The 25,519-nt window shown below is 32.7% G+C and overlaps 1 protein-coding gene across 4 annotated transcripts in view; it reads left to right on the forward strand.

Annotated features, from left to right (window-relative positions):
* LOC118006364 (nipped-B-like protein) overlaps positions 1-25,519 on the forward strand; it is a 206,038-nt gene that overhangs the window by 100,383 nt on the left and 80,136 nt on the right. For 3 of the 4 annotated variants that reach the window (XM_034998990.1, XM_034998989.1, XM_034998991.1), the window contains exons 4-10: positions 497-624; positions 3,992-4,091; positions 4,631-4,782; positions 8,778-8,938; positions 9,870-9,966; positions 13,442-14,068; positions 20,084-21,706. In XM_034998990.1, coding sequence (XP_034854881.1) covers positions 497-624; positions 3,992-4,091; positions 4,631-4,782; positions 8,778-8,938; positions 9,870-9,966; positions 13,442-14,068; positions 20,084-21,706 — 2,888 coding nt within the window. Of the gene's footprint in view, positions 1-496; positions 625-3,991; positions 4,092-4,630; positions 4,783-8,777; positions 8,939-9,869; positions 9,967-13,441; positions 14,069-15,720; positions 17,837-20,083; positions 21,707-25,519 lie in introns of those variants that run through there. The other variant, XM_034998992.1, reaches the window with a different exon arrangement.

The raw sequence follows: 25,519 nt of genomic DNA on the forward strand, positions 1-25,519 counted from the left end.
ATTTCATTCAGAGGACAGTCTCAAAAAGGCAGACTCATAGTCAAATGTAAGAGAGAAAATATATTCCAAGTCCAAACATCAGCTTCTGTGCATAATTATCATCATTATACCCTTTCATTATTTTGAATAGTTTGAAGTTGATTCTGTTTTCTACTTTGAAACTAATATGAACATTTTAAATAAACTCATAGTTCCATAAAATCATGTTCAGGGCTTTTTTTTTTTTTCCCCTCTGTTTAAAATAGGGAAACAAAGTTTTCCTTACAAGAACTCCTCCCTGTCATTTTTGCTAATTCTATTCCAGGAATAGCATCTTCAAAAATCCATGAAGTTGTTGGACATCTTTTGTGATTTTTTTTTTTTTTAATGCTATAAGTTCTTGATTTTCTACCTCAGTCTTTTCTGAATTTCACTAGTGAATTGCTATCTAACTAATATAGAATAGGGGATTCTTAATCACTATTCTAATTTTTTATGTTTATTTTTTTAATTCCAGAGAGTTGAAAGATAACCTTGGCAGTGATGATCCAGAAGGCGACATACCAGTCTTGTTGCAGGCCGTCCTGGCAAGGAGTCCTAATGTTTTCAGGGAGAAAAGTATGCAGAACAGATATGTACAAAGTGGTGAGATTTTTCATTGAATTTCATATTGTACTTTTTGTGGGTCTCTTGTCAGAGCTTGTTTCACATGTAATTAAATTCAAGTGTCTCCTTTAATAAGGTAGCCTATCATCATTGAATGCTGTGTTGATAGGTTGATACCTTGAATCCAGCCAAGAACAAGAAGGAAACTAAATGGATGTTAATATTCTTTTGCAGTTTAATATGTAACTAAATTCCTTGGGAATTAGACAAAGCTAAAGCATATTTTGTTAGATATTTCAGAATGCATTTGTTTACTTAATCAAAGAGCTTTAGAAGTCTTTTTTTATTTTAGAAAATCATGGCATTGGTATGAAAGGAGTCTTTTCATTAATCATATAATAAAATATTTGCAGAGCTTTTCAACATGCAGTACTTGTATAACTAATTATGCCAAGTATTAGTTTCAGTACTGATGATTACATTCATAGTTATATAGTAAATTGGTTTAACACTTCTATCGCCTTAGCAATAGAAAAGTAGGTTTATAAGTACTATTAAGGAAAAATCTATTTATAATAAATAATAGCTAATAAATACTATAAAAAGCATAAAAATATGATATTTCAATATAGATAAAATTTGTATGTAGTCAGGGAGTACCCATGAGCATTTGTACTGAATCTTTCAAGCCCAAGTACTTATTTGGCTCTCAAGATTAAAATAGTCAGAAGGGAGTAGTTTAGACAACTCAGGCCCAGCTTAGTTAACTGATGAATTGTATTCAAGAATATTGCTGGGCACTTGGGTGGTTCAGTTGGTTAAGTGACTGCCTTCGGCTCAGGTCATGATCCTGGGGTCCCTGGAACGAGTCCTGCATCGGGCTCCCTGCTCAGCAGGGAGTCTGCTTCTCCCTCTGACCCTCCCCCCCTCATGCTCTCTCTCTCTCTCTCTCTCTCTCTCTCTCTCTCATTCTCTCTCAAATAAGTAATAAAATCTTAAAAAAAAAATATATTGCTAGATTTATTGGCAGTACCTCCATGAAGCCCTCCACTCCATTTCCTAGTTTTGTCTTGTTTTTTAAATAGTATTTGTTATTTTGTGTATTTGAGTGTGAGTTGTGTTTTTAAAGTAGTTGCATATTGTCCATTCCCCAAAGTGAATCTATGGAAATGCTTCTTCCCAAACTCCCCTTCCTGCAAATTGAAGGCAGGTCTGCAGGACAATACTGTATGTTCACCAGAACCAACAAGCTAGATTGCAGTAGGAGGAGACAGATAGTAATGGTGAGAAGTAAATCTAGAATTAAATGCTCTGGAAGAATGTTGTAATGAAAGAAAATATGGAGAGATCATTGATTGGAAGAAAAACTTACAGGATAGGAGCATTAAGTATAAGATAATGTGAGTAGATATAAAATTGAATAAAGGATGTCTTCCAAAGCTATTTATACTACATTTTGTAACATTTTTTAAAATATTTAATTTGGGTAGTAGATCACTCTAATAAAAAACTTTGAGAGATGGGTGCCTGGGTGGCTCAGTTGTTTAAGCGACTGCCTTCAGTGCTCAGGTCATGAACCTGGAGTCCCAGGATCGAGTCCCGCATCGGGCTCCCTGCTCAACAGGGAGTCTGCTTCTCCCTCTGACCCTCCCCCCTCTCATGCTCTCTCTCTGTCATTAGCTCTCTCAATAAATAAATAAAAATCTTTAAAAAAAAATTTTTTTTTGAGAGTATTTACCTTTCAGTCACACATTTTGTATTTTATACTACATGCACTTATATTTTAGTCAAATACATTGATTTCTCCATATCATACTTTGTGAAAACATAAACTTAGCATTAAAAAATGAATTGATTCATTGTGTGTTATGATTCTTTTCTAAGCGTTTCCCTGGTGATATTTGGCTTTACAATTTAAAAGGGTGATTCTTGGTTGCTAAATGTAAATGTGAGTCACACATATGGAGCAAATTTAATAATATGAAATCACTTTATTCATAGTTCCTTGGAACTTTGAGATAATCAGAAAGGACCGTTAGAAATTTCATTTGCCCCCTTTTTAAAATAAAGCCATTGCTGTCAAACTAGTAATTCTAGCTTGTCTCAGACTGTTAATTCAGGGGAAACATTTTTTTAACTCTCATCTCATAGAGGATTGCCCTCCCTCTCAAAAAAAAAAAACAAAAAACAGTAATTATAGTAATTAAATTATTAAGCTGTGGAACATATGATTTACTACTGAATTGAGTTGGAAGAGAAAGCTCAGAAGTTAATTTAGACTGCATATAAAAGAAAACACATTATTAGTGGTAGATTCTGAGGTGATTTTGAGCCCTCGTCTCATTCAGCTGCTGTTTTAGAACTAGAATCCCTACTGCAGTATTACTGGCAAATGAACATGTAACTTCTGTTTGAATGTTTTTGGTGAAAGGCACTTTTCGTATCAGTAGCAGGAAATGGAATTTGGGAATATAATGTGATGCTTGTAACTTCCCAAAAGATTAGCTATACATATCATAAGAAAGTTCAGGGTCAATCAGATTTTATCTTTAATTTTCAAATGTCTAAATAACTGAATTTTTCTGCATCTCCTATATAACAAAATGTCATTTGTGTAATAATTGAAGGAACAATGTCTAGCTTAAAAAGAAACATGAGAATCTGAAAGCTATCCTCACGTTTTCATTCTTTAATCAAATATTCATTTAATCCTTACTGTGTGGCAAAGGATTATTGTGGAAGAAGGAATAGGAGCATTCTGTTTCACTTCAGAACATTCAGATGGAAATTGCGGCAACTCAGAACGTTGGACCGCTCAATAAAATAGTATTCTTTTAAAACTGAGATCTGAATCACAGTGAAACAAGTAGTGTTGTGAAATTAAGCTTCTAAAGACTGCAGATGTCTGTAATAAAGTATTCCATGTAATGGAAAAACTACCCAACGACAACCTATTGTAGGAGGAATTGTGTAGTATTTGGTCAGTGTAGTATTTGGTCAGAGGTTAGATAAAGTGACTTCTAAAGCTTCTTTTCAAAGAAAATAAATTTAATTTAATAAATTAAATTAAATTAATTAATAATGGAATTTGGGAATATAATGTGATGCTTGTAATCCCCAAAAGATTAGCTATACATATCATAAGAAAGTTCAGGGTCAATCATAGATTTTATCTTTAATTTTAAAATGTCTAAATAACTGAATTTAAATTAAATTAAATCAAAGTAAAGCTAAATGATAGGACAGTAAGTAAGCAAGTAAAAAAAAATTTTTTTTAATTAAATACCTGTCTCTGAACAGAAAGAACTTTTGAATGTTTGTGATAGAGCAATTGCTTTAAATTATTTAAAAGACATTTTACCATTAAAAGAAAATAACATGTTTTCCATTTTTATGTGATATTTAGGAATGATGATGTCTCAGTATAAACTTTCTCAGAATTCCATGCACAGTAGTCCTGCATCTTCCAATTATCAACAAACCACTATCTCACATAGCCCCTCCAGGTAATATATGCATCATTTTATGAAGTACTGTTTTTTGTGATGAATATGCTTGTGAATACATACCTTTAGGTAATGGTGAATTATATGTAGATGAAAAATTAAAATGCTTAGCTTTAAATAGTAATTCACATGAACATTTGTCTTAAAATGTTAGATGCAGAAATGCTCTAATATACTAATTGAAGTAGCTACCATCTTAGTAACTTAAATTCATGAAGACAAAAGAATGTGTTAAAATAATGTGTTTGAAATAATAAGAAAATTTATAGAGTAGAATTTAGGGAGCATGACTTTATCTTAAATGGATACTTTTATGCAAGTAAAATAAATGAATTACCTGTTTTTACAAATTGTTTAGTGTAACTCTTAAATTATGAATCATGAATAATTTTTATATTCTCTGTTTTTCAAAATTTACTGTTTGCATAGATTTTGTTTTATACAAACCAGAGTTTGGAGAATTTTATGACAGTAAAATTTCAAGGAATAGCATATTTATTTCATTTCCTGATATTGTTTATTTGGATTTTGGGTTTTAGCCGGTTTGTGCCACCACAGACAAGCTCTGGGAACAGATTTATGCCACAACAAAATAGCCCAGTGCCTAGTCCATATGCCCCACAAAGCCCTGCAGGATACATGCCATATTCCCATCCTTCAAGTTACACAACACATCCACAGATGCAGCAAGGTAAGAAAGTTTGTTGTTTATTTATAGGGAATGCCTATAATTTCAAGCAAATTTATTTTTTTTTATAATTTTTAAAATACAAACTAAAACACTATCCTGAAATTCATTTGGGAGGTAAAAGGATCCCTGTCATATGATTCTTTGGATTAGGTTATTATACAACTGAGTATAGTTACGAAATTAGAAAATGTTCTAATTTTTCTTAATTGGGCTTTCTTCTTACATAGCACTAAAGCCAAAGAAGAATTACGTTTTAATTGGTAAAGTATATATAGTGTGAAAATTTTACTATGGAGTAAATACAGTGCTGGTAGAGAAAATCTTAGATGCAAAAATTTCTGGAATTAGATTACTAGTTCTCAGTTGAAATCAGTTGATAATATGTCTTTTTAAGGCTATATTGCTTTGGCGGGGGGGTGCCTGGGTGGCTCAGTCATTAGGCGTCTGCCTTTGACTCGGGTCGTGATCCCAGGGGCCTGGGATGGAACCCCACATCGGGCTCTCTGCTCGGCGGGAAGTCTGTTTCTCCCTCTCCCACTCCCCTTGCTTGTGTTCCCTCTCTCACTGTCTCTCTCTGTCTCAGGTGAATGGATAAAATCTTTAAAAAAAAAAAAAAAGTTATATTGCTTTGGGACATACGTCATGGCTTCTAAATAATTTTTTATTAGTAATGTAAATAAAGTATATACTTAAAGTAAAAAAGTATATACTTTTTTTGAAAAATTTTAGGAAGTACAAAAGGAAATATAAAAATTTGTGGTTTTGTCCCCCATAATTAACAGCAAATTTTTAACATTTGCAGTCAGTTATTAGTTCCTGTGTGTATTCTTCTTTTCTATTTTGCATGGAGTCAAATGTCCTTTATAAACTTTTTAACTTATAAACTTTTAATTTAATCATCAGTCAAAACAGCCATCTTCTGGTCTCCCAAAACTAGATAATGAAATATTAGGTTGAGACTATTTTATACACTAATTTAAGGGAAAACGAGGAGGCAGATGACACATTTGGAATAGATACCTCCAAAATTACAGAATTTAGATTGAGTGCTGAACATGAGTGTGTATGTATTTTGTATGTTCTTGATACTTGTGAAATATTAGTATACTCTGGCACACAAAGGTATGAGGAACATTTTAACTGTAATGAAAGGAAAGTGTTAAAAGGACACATTTGGGGACACCTGGGTGGCTCAGTCAGTTAAGTGTCTGCCTTTGGCTCAGGTCGTGATCCCAGGGTCCTGGGATCGAGACCCACATAGGGCTCTCTGCTCCGCGAGAAGGCTGTTTCTTTCTCCCTCTTCCATTCCCCCTGCTTGTGTTCCCTCTCTTGCTGTCCCTCTCCCTGTCAAATAAATAAATAAAATCTTTAAAAAAACGGACACATTTGTTTCTTATGGAAATATCCACGTACACATTCATATGTGTAGGAAAGAACTTAAGCTTTTACTCTGATACCCAGCTTTTTCAGAAGTTGAAATCACAAAATCAAAAGCAAAATATTAGTTTGAGCATCTGCCTGTTAGTAATGAGTTACTTCTTGGAAATTCTCAGATATTTGAGAAAATGAAAATATTACTCAGGGATTAGCCCCACCTGGATATTAAGGTTACCATAAATAAGAAATGTAGTGTGGCAGGCACAAATGGATAGGTAAATGGGACAGAAAAGAATCCAAAAATAAGGGAAATACATATATGGAAATTTAGAGTATGTGGAAGGTAACATTTAAAATTTTTTTCAACCTGTTACAAAATTTTAGCTGTGTAGAAAAGTTGAAAGATAAGCACAATGAGCCCCTTCATCAACAGGCATCATAACTCTTCGCCATTAAATACATCTGCTAGGAAGAAGGAAGTTATATAAACACTAGATGTAATAATTCACCTCTAAAAAAATTAAGAACAGTTCTGTACTATCATTTAAAATGCAGTCTATATTCACTTTTCACCAGTTGTCCCAAATATGTCTTTCTTACCCTTTTTTTCCTCTTCAAAACGTGATCCGATTAGAGATGTGAATCAAAATTAAAATGAAATAAAATTTTATATTAACTATTAGTAAACATTTTTTAGTTATGTGATATCTAGTATCAACAAATGTGCAGGGAAATTTGAACTTCCTACATTCTTCATAGGGATATAAAGTGGTACAATCTTTTTAGAGAGCATTTTGACAATATCATAATTTGAAATGTATATGCATCCTTTAGTAGTTCAAATTCTCCCTCCCTTAAGAAGAGGCAAGGGGATAAAACATACTCAGTTTTATCTGTAAGTTCTACCATGTGCTGAGACAATTAGTTATTCATATGGAAAAAAGTAAAATTGAATTCCTGTCTCAACTACACAGAAAGATAAGATGGATTAAAGACCTAAGTGTGACAAAAAACAAAACTAAAACTTTAAAAAGAAAATGTAGAAGACTGTCTTTTTATGTTTTTGTTAAGGAGGGAATCTCAATGGCCAGTATACATGAAAAGATGCTTGGCTTCACTATTAATCAAGAAAATGTAAAAATTAAAATGAAAATCAGAGACCTTTCCCATTCTCAGGATGACAAACATTGTTGACAAGGATATAGAGCAGTAAGAACTCTCATATACTACCAGTAGAGTACAAATGGACATAAATAATTTGGAAAGCTATTTGTTAAAATTTAGTAAGGTTTAAAAATGAACCTGGGTGGCTCAGTCAGTTAAGTGTCTGCCTTCAGCTCAGGTCATGATCTCAGGGTCCTGGGATTGAGCCCCACATCAGGCTCCCTGCTTAGCAGGGAGCCTGCTTCTCCCTCTCCCACTGCTGCTCCCCCTGCTTGTGCTCTGTCACTCTCTCTCTGTCAAATAAATAAATAAAATATTTTAAAAAATAAAAACGGGCCTATCCAGCAGTTTCACTCCTAGACACATTTGTAAAAAAGTCCTGTATAAGAAGAATACAATACAGGTACATGTATACATGTACAAGAATATGCATTGTGTTTATGACAGCAAAAATACTGAAGCAATCTAAACATTGAATATAAGAATGGAATATTGTGTACATTATGCAGCAGAATATATCTGTTTATTTAAAATATGTGAATTTGGGGCGCCTGGGTGGCTCAGTCGTTAAACGTCTGCCTTCGGCTCAGGTCATGGTCCCAGGGTCCTGGGATCAATCAAGCCACACATCGGGCTCCCTGCTTGGCAGGAAGCCTGCTTCTCCCTCTTCCACTCCCCCTGCTTGTGTTCCCTCTCTCGCTGTGTCTCTCTCTGACAAATAAATAAAATCTTTTAAAAAAATAAAAATAAGGGCGCCTGGGTGGCTCAGTTGGTTAAGCGACTGCCTTCGGCTCAGGTCATGATCCTGGAGTCCCTGGATCGAGTCCCGCATCGGGCTCCCTGCTCGGCAGGGAGTCTGCTTCTCCCTCTGACCCTCCTCCCTCTCATGCTCTCTGTCTCTCATTCTCTCTGTCTCAAATAAATAAATAAAATCTTTAAAAAAAAAAAAAAAAAGAAAAATATTAAAAAAAATAAAAATAAAATATGTGAATTTAACACTACACATATAAAAATGGATAAATTTCAACATTGAAATAAGCAAGTTAGAGAAGGATATATACATACATATAGCATACCATTTATATAAAGTTATATGTGAAACAGTGCTCTGTATTATTTAGGAATATATTCATTTATAGTAAAGGCATAAAGGTAATTCATAGAGTAAACTGTGAATTCAATATGGTGGTTACTTTTATGAAGTGGGGGAGGGAACAGAGGAGAGAAATATGCAGATATTGGAGAGCTTCAGCCTTATCTGATGTTTTATTTCTTTTCAAAAATGGGTCTGAATGATGTGGTACAGTGCTAAGATTTGATCAAGCTTTAGATAGTACATGAGTGCTCATTATTATTTTCTGTAATTTCTGTATGCTTAAAATATTTTGTGAACAATCGTTATTTTAACAGTTTATTTTTATACAGCTTTTTCTTTTTATTCTTATTAATTTCAGCATCAGTATCAAGTCCCATTGTTGCAGGTGGTTTGAGAAACATACATGATAATAAAGTTTCTGGTCCGTTGTCTGGCAATTCAGCTAATCATCATGCTGATAATCCTAGACATGGCTCAAGTGACGACTACCTACACATGGTGCACAGGCTAAGTAGTGACGTATGTAATACATTAGTTATCATTGAGGTAATAAAATAGTGTTAATATTTGTTTCATGACCTATTTTGATTCCACAGTTTAAATGGTATCTACTGTTATATGAAGAGTTATACCATGTCTGAGAATCTAGCTATGAACAATGTGGTTCCTAGACCCACAGAGCTTAGTCTAGAGTAAGATTGGTAAACTAGCCAGTAGTTTGACCTACAACTAAAAATGGCTTTTACATTTTTAAACAACAACAACAAAGAACAGTATGTGACAGAAATTATAGGTGGCCCACAAAGCCTAAAATATTTATTATCTGTCCCTTTACAGAAGTTTGCCAATCCTTGCTGTAGAAGTTTTGGTCCTTAATGAAATATAGTTTCATTTTTAAATACTTGTTCACACAAAAATGTTCCTTTAAATAATGAACCTTTATTAGTACATAGTTCTTTTTCCCTCTAGGACTTGCACATAACTTTATTCCCTGAAATTTAAGGTTGCTTTGATGTTTTAAGATATTCCACGTACTGGAATTGGTTTTGTGGTATCATCAGATAAGTTATATGTTACTGGTTTGTTGGTATTACCAGATAAGTTATATGTATATAAGGATAACAAAAATGACCGTGAACTCTGCCCTCTAGGCGTTTATAGCCTGGTAGGGTGTTCACAGCTCCTTTTGTAGAAAATAGTAAACAAAAATGGAGCATAGTAGTAATACCAGTTTTCTTATTCATTGCCACGCATAGGCTGTTGATTCTTTTGGATACAATTTCAAATCTTCTAAGATTTACCATGAAGAAAACAGGAAAGTGCAGAAGAATTATGCTTTTGAATACCAGCACTTTACTTGTCAGTAGTTTATGTCTTTTATTGGTCTGTTTAAGATTTCTCTAAAGACTCTTCTATCATTTAAGGTATAAATTTTATACTCTATTCTTAGGATGGAGATTCTTCAACAATGAGGAATGCTGCATCTTTTCCCTTGAGGTCTCCACAACCAGTATGCTCCCCTGCTGGAAGTGATGGAACTCCTAAAGGTATTATAGTAACTTAAATTTCCTTCGGCATTTCATATACATACACACACACAACACACACTCACACACACACACATTTTTTTTTTTTTTAATTGGGGTGGGTGAGAGAGAATTTTAGCAGGCTCCAAACGCAGGGCTCAATCTCACAACCTTCAGTTCATAACGTGGGCTAAAATCAAGATTTGGACACTTAACATGCAGGCGCCCTAGCATTTCCTATTTCAAGTTGAGTAAAGAGCTCAAACTTCTTAGTTGCAGATACCAAAACTGTTCTTCATTGTTTTTCATTTATTGTGGGAAAGAAACAAACCTGTAGTTATCCCTATAAACTTTTGATAGTGTTTTCAGATATATACAGCATTGTTCTCACTGTTAAATCCAATCGTCTTTTCAGACCACAGCCTTCTTAACCTCTCTTGAACGTTTGAAATTATTGATCTACTTTCCCCATCATCCAGTTTCCCAAAAAAAACTTATTTCATATCAAGTCCACTGGTTTTCCTCATACTTATTTTATTTCATTGTTGTTGTTTTTTTTTCATTAGCTCTTCTATCTGCTCTCTCATTCCTCAAGGTTTCTGTCATTAGACTTTTTAATCTCCCATTATACTTTTCTCCTTGGCTGTTTTACTCAGTTTTGATAATAGCATTGATTACTTTTATGAACAGGATTACCAAATCAATGTCTTTGGCTCCAGTCCTGTGTCCCAAGTTGTAATTATTGTTTCCAAACAAAATTTCCTCATGGCTAGCTGGTATTTCAGATTCGTTTTCAAGATTGTTCTCACTGTTCTTTTTGCCATTCAATTTAATTTAATGCCATTCCAGTCCTGGATCATCATTAAGTTGTCTCTCATCTCTCATGTAGTCACTTGCCAAAATCAGGCCTATTCTGTTTTACCTCTCTAAATGTCTTACACATACTTTCATTTCTGCTTATTAAAATCCTATCTTTTCAAGTTCTAAGTTAAATGGATGATCTTCCATGGATCCTTTTCTCCTCATCTTCTTAAACCATTCATTAGTTTAAATATTTTCTAATAACTTATCCTGTACTATTTTATGGACATGAATTTTATCTTCAAATTCCCAAAGAACCTCGTGTGGACTTTTATATATACTAGATTCATAAAATTGTGAATTTAAGTCCAAGTTTGGGCTTTTTTTTAGAAGTACTTAAAATTAAAGTGTGATAATTTGAATTACCTGAGTTATTGGAAGAGAATATTGTAATGCATGTTAAAGAATTAACTTGTAATTAATTGCAATATATCTGATAATAAATTTTCTCTATCCATGAGAATTTCTAATTATAGCCTTCTCTAAATCATGGACTGGTATGCCTCTTATTATAAAGATATTTTTTTCACAGATGGTCTCTAATCAAAGAGTTGGAACACATTCTTCCTGGGGTGAAAGTTGAACTTTCATGAGCCATTCTTATTCTATAAGTCTATGAATTTTCAGGGATAAAAATAACTCAGCTTATGAAAGAAAGAGGAGCTTTCAGAATAACTCTATTTGTAGGGTAGGCATCAAAGTTAGGTACATATCTCACAAGTATTGTCAGAGTGAGAAATTATTCAGACTGCCAGGGAGAAGTAACAGTGGGATAGCTGGTTGATCTAGATAATCAGTCTATTTTTCTTCTAACTCTTGAGGATGGATGGATGGATGGATGGATAACTTTAGACAGAAAGAAAAAAACTTTAGAACAACTTCTTGAACACATTATTCATCAGAAACCTCTACTTCTGTTCATGAGGTTGTTTTCCAACTAGTTTTGAAGGTTGAATGCATTGTCAGTCTAATATGATTTATAGATGAACTGTTGGAATTTAAGTTTGTTCTAAAATATATATAATTAGTCACAAAAATTTTAAATACAAAGACAATATGGTGTATTGAATTCATATGTTAGAAAAATCTTTAAATTTTTCAGGTTTGCTAGCCATATAACCTTGGGCAGGTTGCTTAACCACTATAAGCTTCATGTTCCTTTCTGCAAAATAGTGATAATAATACAAATCAAGGTTGTTGTAAATTATTTAAAGGACTTGATATGCAAAGCACCTTGCACACGCTCTGACACAAAATAAATGGTCCAAAAATGTTAGTTTCATTTCTTTTTAACTTCCCATGTAAGCTGTCTAAAAACACTATCTGTTGATTTAACTTCAAACGAACATTTCTGGTAAATTGGTTCAGTTGTATCTTGGGACACCTGGGTGGCTCAGTCGGTTAAGCAACTTCCTTTGGTTCAGGTCATGATCCCAGGGTCCTGGGATCGAGCCCCGCATCAGGCTCCTTGCTCGGCGGGGAGCCTGCTTCTCCCTCTGCCTGCCGCTCCCCCTGCTTGTGCTCTCTCTGTCTCTCTCCCTTTGACAAATAAATAAAATCTTAAAAAAAAAAAAATTACTCAGTTGCATCTTTATCACATTTTATCTAATAGATATGTTCTCTAAAAAGTTATATTTTTATATATCACACTTTAGATATATTAACATTGATGATTGAAAGGGCAGATTTATGTATCATGGAAAAATCATATATATATACTGAAACCTTAATTTAAGATAAGTCTAGGTTTAAGTTCTTTCTATAAAGTACTTTCATCCTGACTGATTTTTATAATTTCCTATGGGTTTTTAAACATTTTATAGTCTAATGATAAGAAATGTAACAACTATACTTTTATTTCTGAAGCATATCAATACATTTTTCCTCATTTAACAGCTTGTTATCTAGGAGAATTTTTCCATTTGATTAGCTTATTTTTACCACTTCCTTGTATCATACGCATTTGTAAATTAATGGGATCTGGGCTGAAGATACTTTATTGAGCCTTGATATTTGCTGGACTTGCATATTTTTCTAATAGAGGGAGGATTAGCAAGCTGAAGAGAGTATGTGAATGATGTTAAGTGGAGGGAGAAAGAGAACACCACATAGAGGTATAAATCAATATTTTACCACCAGTTTGTGAAGTAAGTGAAGATTCTAAAAATTGTAATTGTTCCCGCTTTCTTTTTCTTATACCAGTAAATATTCATGTGAATGTAGTTTCTAGGATTAATTAATAAAACAGACTTATTCTTACTTTAGACTTGTCAGTTTTTCTAAATAATAAGTGAAAGAATAGAGAGTATTTGTCCAAAATATTTGTGTTGTATCATCTTTAGAAACAATGAACTCCTTTGCTGTTTTCAAGCTAAGTATATTTTATAGGGACAAAAACAGAAATAACATAATACTGGTCTGGAAGATGGAATATTCATACTTAAATTTAAACCTGGATCATCTGTGAGCAAGCTAGGCTTTCTTTTTGTATTTTATAGATAAGGCGCTGAGGTTAGATAATTTCCTAATATTTTTTCTTGCATTACGATGTTGTCACTTATTTAATATTTCTATCACAGTGTAAGAAAATGTAAAACTAGCACAACTGTTCATTCCTGTTGAATTGCTTTTCTAGGATCAAGACCACCTTTAATCCTCCAGTCTCAGCCTCTACCTTGTTCATCACCTCGAGATGTTCCACCAGACATCTTGCTAGATTCTCCAGAAAGAAAACAAAAGAAGCAAAAGAAAATGAAATTAGGCAAGGATGAAAAAGACCAGAGTGAGAAAGCTGCAATGTATGATATTATTAGTTCTCCATCCAAGGACTCTACTAAACTTACATTAAGACTTTCTCGTGTAAGGTCTTCAGACATGGACCAGCAAGAGGATATGCTTTCTGGTATGGAAAATAGCAATGTTTCAGAAAATGATATTCCTTTTAATGTGCAGTACCCAGGACAGACTTCAAAAACACCCATTACTCCACAGGATGTAAACCGCCCACTAAATGCTGCTCAGTGTTTGTCGCAGCAAGAACAAACAGCATTCCTTCCAGCAAATCAAGTGCCTGTTTTACAACAGAACACTTCAATTGCTACAAAACAGCCCCAAACTTCTGTGGTACAGAATCAGCAGCAGGTATCACAACAGGGACCTATATATGATGAAGTGGAATTGGATGCATTAGCTGAAATTGAACGAATAGAGAGAGAATCAGCTATTGAAAGGGAGCGCTTTTCAAAAGAAGTTCAAGACAAAGGTAAAATAATCTCATTACTACCACTTCATACTCTGGGCAAATGTGTAATTATAATGTAAAAAACGTTTTTTTAGTTACTCTTTTTTTTTTTTTCCATTATATTTTGTAATTTGTTATATCACTCAGTTATATTTTTATTACTAATGCTTATACCTGAGAAGTTAAAATCTTGACTTTTTTATTTCATTTTTTATTTGAAACAATTATCTGAGATTTGGTAATTCTGTATCAGAGGTCTATTCACCTATTATGTATCAAATGATATTATCTGTGCTTGTCTACTAAAATGAATGTTAGTATTTCACATGTATTTTCTCTAAGTTATATTAGTATAGTTTTGCATCTTCACCTTTTTTTCTGTCAAAACAAGGGTAACTGATAGAGAATTATTTTGAACCAGTACGTTTAAGAAAAGTTTATGTGGATCTTTATTTAGTTAGATTTTTCACTTTGTTTCCAATCCTGCCATCTCTTAATAATATAGTTTGGGTTTGTTTTGTTTTGTTTAGTAAAAAAATTATGGAAAGAATTTTAAATTAATATTAAGTAGCAAACCTTTAAGGGTCAAGGATCTTTTTTTGGTGATTAGATTTAAGTGTTCCCTTTTGTCTGAGTAGTGTGTTAGGATGGAGTGTCAAGACACCTATTCTATGAATTTATGGGCTTTTTTTGTGCTTTATAAAAAATTATAATCAAAAGTAACTCCCTATTAAATTCTTGATTATTTGGTGAATATTATATACAAAACTCTTGAAAATTTTGATAGACTAATGAATCAGTGATTGAAATTAGTAATGTAATTTATGGATTTGATGTCTTTACAGATTCATATACACATTTGACTACCCACACCAAAGTATACTTTATGCTTTAATTTTATAGTTAAATATTCTACGTTGTTAAATAGTTCTCGTATTTTCTTTTTGGTAATTATAAAGCAAAACTTCATAAAGTTGGGTAGAACTTTTTATATATGATCTTGTTCATTATGTGACAGGATCATTTCTAGATAATTGTGTTTCTAAGAAACATGCTGAAGATTTATATTATATTTCCTATCATGATGGATCTTTTTAACATTATTGAAAAAACACATTATTTAGTAATTGTTGCACTATGGTGTTTGCTAAGTGCCTAGATCACAGGTTGGTGCAAATAAAGAGACTGCCAGAAGTCTTTATTTTATTGGCTAGGGAACTGGAATTTTTTTAAAGTACTAAACTATTGATCTTATTCTTTGGTTTAGTAATGTGGGGTTCAGGAAATAATAACTATATAGGTTCCAGAATGTATCTCCTCCTCTAACGACTCTTATGAAAGTATATGCATGTCAAATGAAGAGAGCAATGTTATTTAACTTCTCTTGATGGTATTAATCCCAAATTCCTGAATCCTATGACAGTTTTGCAAGAAACATAAAATTGTAATTTCTTGACTGAGAAATATTAGTTGCCTTGAGAACTGAATTTTTGCATGACATTTTAATCTGTGTTTTTGGAAATTATGTTCTCAAAAAGGAGCTTAATTTTTTAAATGATTTTTTAATAGTTGGTAGAAGCAAAAACAGAGGAAATGGTAAACTTTTTCTTTTTTTTTTACTTTCCTGAACTTTCATTGTATCATATTTGTTGAAGCCGAAGTTTTTACTTTTAAAAACTGAAAGAAAATAAGGATAGTAAATAGGCTAACTGCATAATACCAAACTTATTTTAGACTACTAACTTTTTTTAGGGGAAATAAAACAAATTCAGCCAATAGCATACTGTTCTTTCAGAAACTTGTAATATATATTTTACTTTTAATTATCTAATCGGTTTTCTCTGTAATCTATGATAGTGTGCCTATAACAAAAGTTAATTGAAAAGTTGAGTGAACAGAATTGACTTACAATTTTGAATTCTCTAAGTGGACTTACAGAGGTATCTGGTGCTATAAGGTTAAAGGAATAAATGTTCATTGGAACTACCTGATTCTTAGTTTGATTTAGATGATTTAGTATGTGTATTTTCCCAAATTGGTTATGCTGATTTTTGCCTACCTCATATTAGTGCTGTCATTTCTGACTTGTTTGCTGAAAGCCATGCTCCCATTATTTTGTGGCTTTATTTGAAAACCTTTAGAATTTAGGTGCCACCTAACACTTGTGATTTGAACCTTGTCATTTTGTATTCAGTTTCTGCACTGTGTGGTGGGCTAGTGTTTTATATTATAAGAGTTATCTTGAGATTTGGGAAAGATTAAAGGTCTGGTATGTTGCTCTAAGACTGTAGGTGAGGTCCTAAATAAAAGCAACATTTTCTGAAGTGGTAGTTTTATAGTCAGCCCTTGAGAATTTAAATATTTCCTTGAAATGAATTTATTACTAGTTACCACTGCATTTTAGGACTAAATTGTGAAATTGATATTTACTGCATTCTAAGGTACGGCACTGAGAACTTTTTTATAACTATTGGTAACTATTGGTGGTGGTAAGGAACAAAAAAGACTACTTGTTTTACTGAGAGCTCTCTTATAGGGTCTGTGCTTGTTTCCCATTATATTCATTTATTATGAGAGGTGCTTCCTTTCAGTAGACCAGAAATGAAAAAAACTATGGCTTATAAATAAGATTAGAAAGTTTAACACACATGGTTGTTTGATCGTTATGCAGTTTAAGAAAAGGGATAGAATACTCTTAAGAAATATTTTACCTAGGCTGTGGCAGAACGTAATGTACCTCTGTTCCACACATAGAGGACACTTTCCTGGCTGCTAGGTATTTATGTCCCTTGGCCTGTTGTCCCTTCTTTGGGTAGTTTTATATACACTGATAGGTTAAATCTCTGTAACCTAATATTTTATAATATTCTTAAAGGACCTTTTTGCTCAACCTCTGCTCATATTTTCAATGTCTAATTACATAAATTAATTTTAAAAGGCTGTTCATCTTTGCTTCTGGGATGACCTATCATAGACATTAATATCTCCTCCATGTGCTGAAAATTCCTGCTTTCTTTTGCCAAAGAGGGGGTTTCTTTGTTCATCTTTGCCTATTTCATCTTTTCTCAAGGTCCACTTTCCATGTTAGTAAGTATGAGGAATGGCCTAGCCTAGCTACTAATGTATTTTATAATGTTACGATATTGTTACACTATAACCCTTATAAAAAGTAAATTACCTACTGTCATTTGGAATAAGAGACTAGACGGAAATAGGACAGTTAGCCACTTAGTTTATACTGCAGTTTAAGGTTGGGATGTTTTCATTTTTCATAATTGGCTACTATGTGTATAATTGTGTTGTTTTAAGAGTTTTCAGTTATCACTTGTAAATTAAAGCAAGTGATATAGTTTGTTTCTTACAAGAATAATCAATTTCAGAATTTCTCTAACGGCTGGATCTTATTTTCGTATCAGCATCTAGATTGCAAGTATTGTTGGTTTTGAAATTATGGTATCTTTTTGTATGCATTTTCTTCAGGACTATATGCATTCTGATAGCTAAACTTATGGTACCCTGTGCTGAAAAGGGCTTAAAGATAATCAGTGTCCCAAATATTGAAATTATTCTTTATAGAGATGGCTTTCCATCATTAGGTGAAAGTTATGATGTAATGAAGACTGATAACAAAAGTGGATAGACAAAAGTGACGTGCAGATTCAGAGCCACTTTACAGGAATAAGTTCATGGTGGAACTGAATCAGATCAAGTGAATCAGACCTGCGTGCTCTTAACATATTCAAGAATCCTTGCAGCAGTAATGGAATTTTTCCCGGTTTTACCGAAGAGGTGACGTACTTTTCAATAGTTGAAAAATTAAAACTTTGTATTTAGCAATATATTGTGCATAATGGAAAAAATTACAAGATCTTCCCCAATCTTATTATATTACTCATGTGCAAATGCTTTCATATATTTTTATTATAAATAATCATAGCGTCTATAGTTTAAGATAACTAAATCAAACATAACAATTTCTTTGAAATTAAACTATGCTAAATTTTTGTTTTAATGATAAATGATAATTTGAAATGAGGTTAATTATCTAAAAACTCTTAAGTATTTTGTAATCCTTTAAATTTAGCCTTTAAGATATTTTAATGTTAATGTTCAGAAGAAAGACTGATTGCTCATATTAATAAAAGGATGAGCCACAGATTTCTTAAGAGAAATCTTCAAGATGCCTGAGTTCTGTGATGTCATTATCGTTCTTAAGTACACTTAGGTTACCATTTTAATGACTTTCACAAGCATGTTTCATTGAAAAATATAAAAATTTTCAACTAGATTATACTATTTCGATTTCTAGATTCTTGTCCTAAAGGTTTAAGGGTATAAGGTGATAAAGCATCCCATTTATGAGGTAATAATTATTTGGTGTGCCATATGGTAAGATGTAAAGATTATTTTGTGTGGCAGAACATTACAAAATAAAATTAAGGAAACATAAATTTAATATTCTGAGTGCTTTCTTCTTAAGTATTGAGGCAGAAAGTTTCATATACGTTCTTACCAGGGTAGTTTTAACTGGGGAAAATAGTTAGATGATAAGATATTTTATTAATATTATCAGGTAGTTATTTTACAAATGGAGCATATGTGACGGTAGACTTGACTTCCCAGTAACTAAGAACCAGAATGACTTACTTCTACAAAAAAATTACTAGTAAATATTTGAGTTAAACTTTAGTAAAATATTTTACTAGACTTTAAGCTGGAATGGACTGCTGCTTCTTACTTTGAAAACAAAATGATGGAACTTTGGTGAATAAAAGCAACATTACCATTAAAAGTTTTTGTTTGTTTTTCAAACTTGGTTTTCTAACAATAAGAGGTTATTTTTTAATGGTCATTTTGACTTTTAACCTTGTTTTCCTTAAATGATATTTGTCACATTAATGAATATCATAAGGGAATCTAGAGGTTCTCCTATAAAAATGATTTAAATGACTTTTAAAACAAAGCCAGGCAATTCAGAAGTAAATATTAAAGCAGACGAAACCTTAAGGTGCTATAATACAACTATTCCCAAGAACTAACTAGAGATTCAGTTTGTAGAAAATGACCTAGCAGCCTCTTGAGTCAAGTGGAATCATGCACAGAAATACATAACTTAAAAATACCTTGACATTTTATTGTGGTGGTAGATTTGTGTTTGTGTGTATTTTTGTCTTTACATTTCAGAATACCATAAATTATTTCTTACTGAGGCCAGTATATAGATCCCTATAACCTTACATTGAAGAACCAAATCATTTTTCTTAAGTGGAAGTTGCTTTTAAGACAGGATTTATCTAAAAAGTCCTTCTATGCGTCTCATTTTTATACTTATAATATTAATGTTTCCTTATTTTAAATATACTTCTAATGTGTGTTAGCTTTTAAATTCCATTTGTGCTGTTGACACCTTGAAGAATTTGAATCCTGGATCAAAGGTTAATGACAAACTATTAAACTCTCTTTTTTTCCCTTATTCTCTTCATTTACTTTTTTCAGTGGCATGATTTCTGTTTTCTTTTGGGTTTTATTCTTTTCCATACTTGTCTTACATGTTGTAAAAGCTTATGTTTCCTGTTTATTATGTTAGCAGTATGGGCACTTAGTAATTTTTGGTTCATGGTTAAATGATCTTAAATGAGAACGTGTGATTTATAACTGATTGCCTTATTCTTATGTAAAGAATCTGGTTTATCCTTTACATATACAAACATAAATATATGTTTGTATTTAATGTATTATAAGTTCTATTTATTTTATTCTCTTGGGCTTATTTATATAATCAACAAATACACTGTTAAATTCTTGTTACTATAGTCACTAATATTTATTGAGGTACAGCAACCATGAATATTTCCTTAAACCTTGGTTTAAAAGTATTATGTGATTCATGCCTGCTATTTTATACATGCATATTGACATTTGCATTCACCACATTTAAAAAAACATTGTGACTTAAATATCAAAGTCCATATGGCTTTTAATAAGATAAGAATATATGTCTATTACTGATACTGAATATTTATCTTTAAATTTCAGATAAGCCTTTGAAAAAAAGAAAACAAGATTCTTACCCACAGGAGGCTGGGGGTGCTACAGGAGGTAATAGACCAGCTTCTCAGGAGACGGGTTCTACGGGAAATGGGTCAAGGCCAGCATTAATGGTTAGCATTGATCTTCATCAGGCAGGAAGAGTGGACTCTCAGGCTTCTATAACTCAGGATTCAGACTCCATAAAAAAGCCTGAAGAAATCAAACAATGTAATGATGCACCTATTTCTGTTCTCCAGGAAGATATTATTGGAAATCGTAAAGCTACACCAGAAAACCATCCTGAGACTCCTAAAAAAAAGTCTGATTCTGAGCTTTCAAAGAGTGAAATCAAACAAAATGAAAGATTGGCAGAATCTAAACCAAATGAAAACAGATTGGTGGAGACAAAATCAAGTGAAAGTAAGTTAGAAACTAAAATTGACACACAAACAGAAGAACCTAAACAGAATGAGAGCAGAACAACTGAATCCAAACAAAATGAGAGCACCACATCTGAACCTAAACAGAATGAAAATAGACTGTCTGACATAAAACCAAATGACAACAAACAAAATAACGGCAGATCAGAAACAACAAAGGCAAGACCCGAAACCCCAAAGCAAAAGGGTGAAAGCCGACCTGAAACTCCAAAACAAAAGAGTGATGGGCGCCCTGAAACCCCAAAACAGAAGGGTGATGGCCGACCTGAAACTCCAAAGCAGAAAGGTGAGGGCCGACCTGAAACTCCAAAGCAAAAAAATGAAGGTCGGCCTGAAACACCAAAACATAGGCATGAAAATAGGAGAGATTCTGGAAAGCCATCAACAGAGAAAAAACCTGAAGTGTCTAAACATAAACAGGATACTAAATCTGATTCACCTCGGTTAAAATCAGAACGAGCTGAAGCCTTAAAGCAGAGACCTGATGGGCGATCTATTTCTGAGTCATTAAGACGTGACCATGATAGTAAACAAAAATCAGATGACAGGAATGAATCAGAGCGACATCGGGGGGATCAGTCGAGGGTTCGAAGACCAGAAACGTTGAGATCCTCTAATAGAAATGAACATGGCATTAAATCTGATGGTTCAAAACCTGATAAACTAGAAAGAAAACATAGACATGAATCAGGGGACTCAAGGGAAAGACCATCTTCTGGGGAGCAAAAATCAAGGCCTGACAGTCCTCGTGTTAAACAAGGAGATTCTAATAAATCAAGATCTGATAAGCCTGGTTTTAAATCACCAAATAGTAAAGATGACAAAAGGACAGAGGGTAATAAGACTAAAGTAGACAGTAATAAAGCGCACCCTGACAATAAGGCAGAATTTCCAAGTTATTTGTTGGGGGGCAGGTCTGGTGCATTGAAAAATTTTGTCATTCCAAAAATCAAGAGGGATAAAGATGGTAATATTACTCAGGAGACAAAGAAAATGGAAATGAAAGGAGAGCAGAAAGACAAAGTAGAAAAAATGGGATTAGTTGAAGATCTAAATAAAGGAGCTAAGCCTGTAGTTGTCCTGCAAAAACTGTCTTTGGATGATGTTCAGAAACTTATTAAAGATAGAGAAGATAAATCAAGAAGTTCCCTTAAACCTATCAAGAATAAGCCATCAAAGTCAAATAAAGGTAAGAATACTTACACTGATGTCATTTGTATTCTCATCAGTTTTTGTTTAAGTTTTAGGGTTACTAAGGATTTTAAAAAATGGAAACTTATAGGAAAATATAACATTTATATAAAACAATAATGAATTGTTTTCAGTAATATAAATAAAAAGTTGTCAGTGAAAATTCTTTGTCTTCCATCCCTACTTGAACTACTCACTGTGGTCATAATTTTTACTTTGGTACACAGCGATACGTTCTTTTGCTGTTTAGTTATTTCAGGTATTTTTGAAAGTTGCTTGTTAATCAAGTGAATTATTAGAATGAATATATGTAACAACTTTCTAAAAAGTTATTTAGACTAAAGAGGTGTTCCATTCTACAAGGAGGTAGTAAATTGAATTTTAATTTCTAATATCTCAATAAAGCTATATGATATACAAAAATCAATGTTATAAGCTCTTAAGAATATTGTCTTACACTATTTTCTTACATACATATCTCTGAGTTAATTATTGATGCATAGTTTAAATTTATATAATTTAGAAAGTTATAGAAAGGTTACTTCCCTTTTTGTGGGAGAGGTGGTCAGTTATAGATATTTTATTTTAAAAATACATAGTTTTGCCCCTTTTGTCTTAGGAATGGTATTCACCTCTTAAATCAGATTAAATCATTAGATGGTGAGGTTTGGGAGTGGTTTTTTTGTTTTGTTTATTGTATGGTTGCTGAGTTAAATTCTATGGTTACCTGAGTAGTAGTATTTCCAGGAAAAAGTCTTAAGTGTTGAAAATACAATGGGCAGTCTGTGTAGCAAATACAGTTTTGTGTTTCTTTGTATACTACTTTTAAAGTATCTATCTGCGTGTATATACACACACATACATATATAATTTGATGATGGTATGTGCCAAGACCTATGAAGCCCATGCAATATAAATACATGAAGACACTGATTTTAAGGCAGTAGTGGTAAAAGTTTGATTTTTAAGTTCTCATTCTGTGAAAGAGATTCATTAAAAACTTAGATTTATATTTAAAATATATTTATATTTAAAATATATTTATATTTTAAATATTTATATTTAAAAATTTATATTTACTTATAAATATATGAAATTCTTGAATTGTGCTATTCCATAGGATAGTCACTAGCCTCTTTAGCTATATTTAAATGGAAATTAGTCTAAATAAAAATAAGAATTCATACCCTCAATAGCCACATGAGGCAAGTGGTTTCCTTAATAACACAGCTAGAGAACATTTGCATCATCACAGAAAGTTGTATTGCATAGTACCTGCAGTGTATTAGGAAATCCAGAAGGTGTAATGGTTATTATTATTTTTGTAAAATGTTGTATCTTGTCTACCAAAAAAATCACAATGAAAACAGTGTCACCACGAAGAGCTGTATTCAAAGAAGTGACTTGTCATAATCAGTCCTTTTTTATTATTACTTGGTCTTTTATCAAATGTTTACTTTTTCACTGTTTTTTGGTTTTATTTTTCAAAAATGAAAAAAGATTGTCTTTATCACTAATATTTGTACTTCTTTAGTGAAGTTTTCAGATTTTATATTATTGCAATCAGACTTAACAAAAAATTAAGACTTCAGCTTTAACTAATAAATAGTTTTTATTATTTAACTTGAATGCATCTCTTTAGAATTACTTATTTATATAAAAGAAGTTGTTAGAATGTAGTGGCCAGAGCTAGAATTTTCTTTTAGATAAAGATTGTTTTTAAAAATTTCACTGAAACTTTGGGAGTGGCTTTTTACAGTATAAACTAAAGAGTATAGGTATACAATTTTAGAAGAGTCAGATGGAAAGATGGAAAGTGGTACCCTCTTGTCCCTTGATCTGGACCATCTTTTTCTCCCCTTCCATCTGTCATCTTATGCTAGCCTTGCTTTCTAAGCTCTGTCCTAACAAAGAATCTTTACACTGAGCATCAAGAAATGAATATAGCTCCTAATACAGTACTCCTAATAGTAACTGCTGTACTCTTTCCCATGGTTTTCTCATTGCCTGTGAATGTAAACTTTTTAATACTAATCCATGTTTCTCCTAAATGTACTTTTAACACTAATATATATACTTGATATGTTCATGTTAGTAAGTAGGCTATCTGGGTGTATCTGCCTGTTAGAGTAGGGGGTGTGTGGTGTGTGCGTGCGCGTGTGTGTGTACATGTGCAGGTACGTATATATACACACATGTATTACAAGATCTGCAATTATAATTAAGTGGACCTTTTCATCAAAAAATACTATTTTAATGCTTAAATTCACTTCAGGACCCCATGTAGGTATCAATCATTTAGGTTTATTTATACCTTAGAATTCATATCTGTTCTTTTTTAATGTACTAATTTTGGTTTTGTTTTAGATCTCTGCTACTAAGTTAGCAATAGCAGAGTTACATAATAGTGAATTTTTTAAATTACAAGCATGGGAAGCACAGTTGTGGATTATTGGCCCTTTGTATAATACACATTACTTGGGATTTTCTTTTGGAGAGTCACAGAATCACATATTCTGACATGTTGGTGGTGTTTTTCTGAGTAAAGGAATTAGATTGACTATTATTGAGATACTTCAGTGGTTGATTTCTCAGGCCAAAATTCTTGGTAGGTTTTCCTTTCTTGGAAGAGCCATGAAATTCCATCTTTTTAAATATTTTACCTGATGTCCATATTTAAAATAATCATTCTTTAGGGTCGTTTAAAATTCCTTGAGTATGCTTTAAGCCGATGAATTTAGAATGGTAGGGATATAGATTTATGACTCTTAATATATATTACTTACTTTTGTCATTTGTGTGAACATATTAAATGTAAAAGTGACATAGTTAAATTTTATTTGATTTCTGTGGGGACATGTGTATGTATCTAGCATAATACCTAGTACATAATTAGAGCATATTAAATAGCTGTTGAATGACTGTATTGACACCATGTTTCAGAAGAGGTTTTGTGTGCAGATTAAAATTGTGTATTCATCTTTTATGTTCCCACCAATAGACCCTAGCTCAAGAGCTACACAATTTTCAACTTTCTGTTCCCTAAACTTTGTAATAACTCTTTTCACCCTGTTAACTACGTACTTTTTGTTAAGGTCCCAAGGAGATTTACTTTTACTTATGTCTGTTTAATTACCCTTTCCCTTTATTTTGCTGTTATAGATTGACTCAGTATCACTTCTGTTCTCATCCTGCTTCTGTCATCTTTTGTCTTCTTACCATCCTTGTTTTTTCCTTCTCAAGCAGGGGATGGATATGGAGAACCAACATAATCTTTGTAAAACCTTTTAAATTTTTAAAATTTCATCTATTATAGGGGTTCCTGGGTGGCTCAGTCATTGCGCGTCTGCCTTCGGCTCAGGTCATGATCCCAGAGTCCTGGGATCGAGCCCCACATCAGGCTCCCTGCTCGGCGGGAAACCTGCTTCTCCCTCTCCCACTCCCTCTCTCGCTGTGTTCCCTCTCTCCCTGTGTCTCTCTCTGTCAAATAAATAAAAATCTTTAAAAATAAATACAATTTCTTCTATTATAATATACTTCAGTCAGTATATTAAATGCCAAAAATAATATATTTATTGAATTCTTTTTATTAGAATATTATCCTAATATACCTTAATGTACAATATGTCTCCAATTAAAATAATAAAAAGTTTGTGAGGTCTTTAAGACTGGCATGTTATGTGTTGTTAACAGCTTAGTAATTACAAACATTAACAATTTGATTTGGGTTATTTACAATTCCAGAGTGTCTCACAATATTTTACCTTTATATCCAAGGAAATAATATTTTTGTTTTTCCTTCACCTACTTT

Source organism: Mirounga leonina, unplaced genomic scaffold (genome assembly GCF_011800145.1).
Source record: "Mirounga leonina isolate KUSES-001 unplaced genomic scaffold, KU_Mleo_1.0 Mir_96, whole genome shotgun sequence".
Classification (NCBI taxonomy): domain Eukaryota; kingdom Metazoa; phylum Chordata; class Mammalia; order Carnivora; family Phocidae; genus Mirounga; species Mirounga leonina.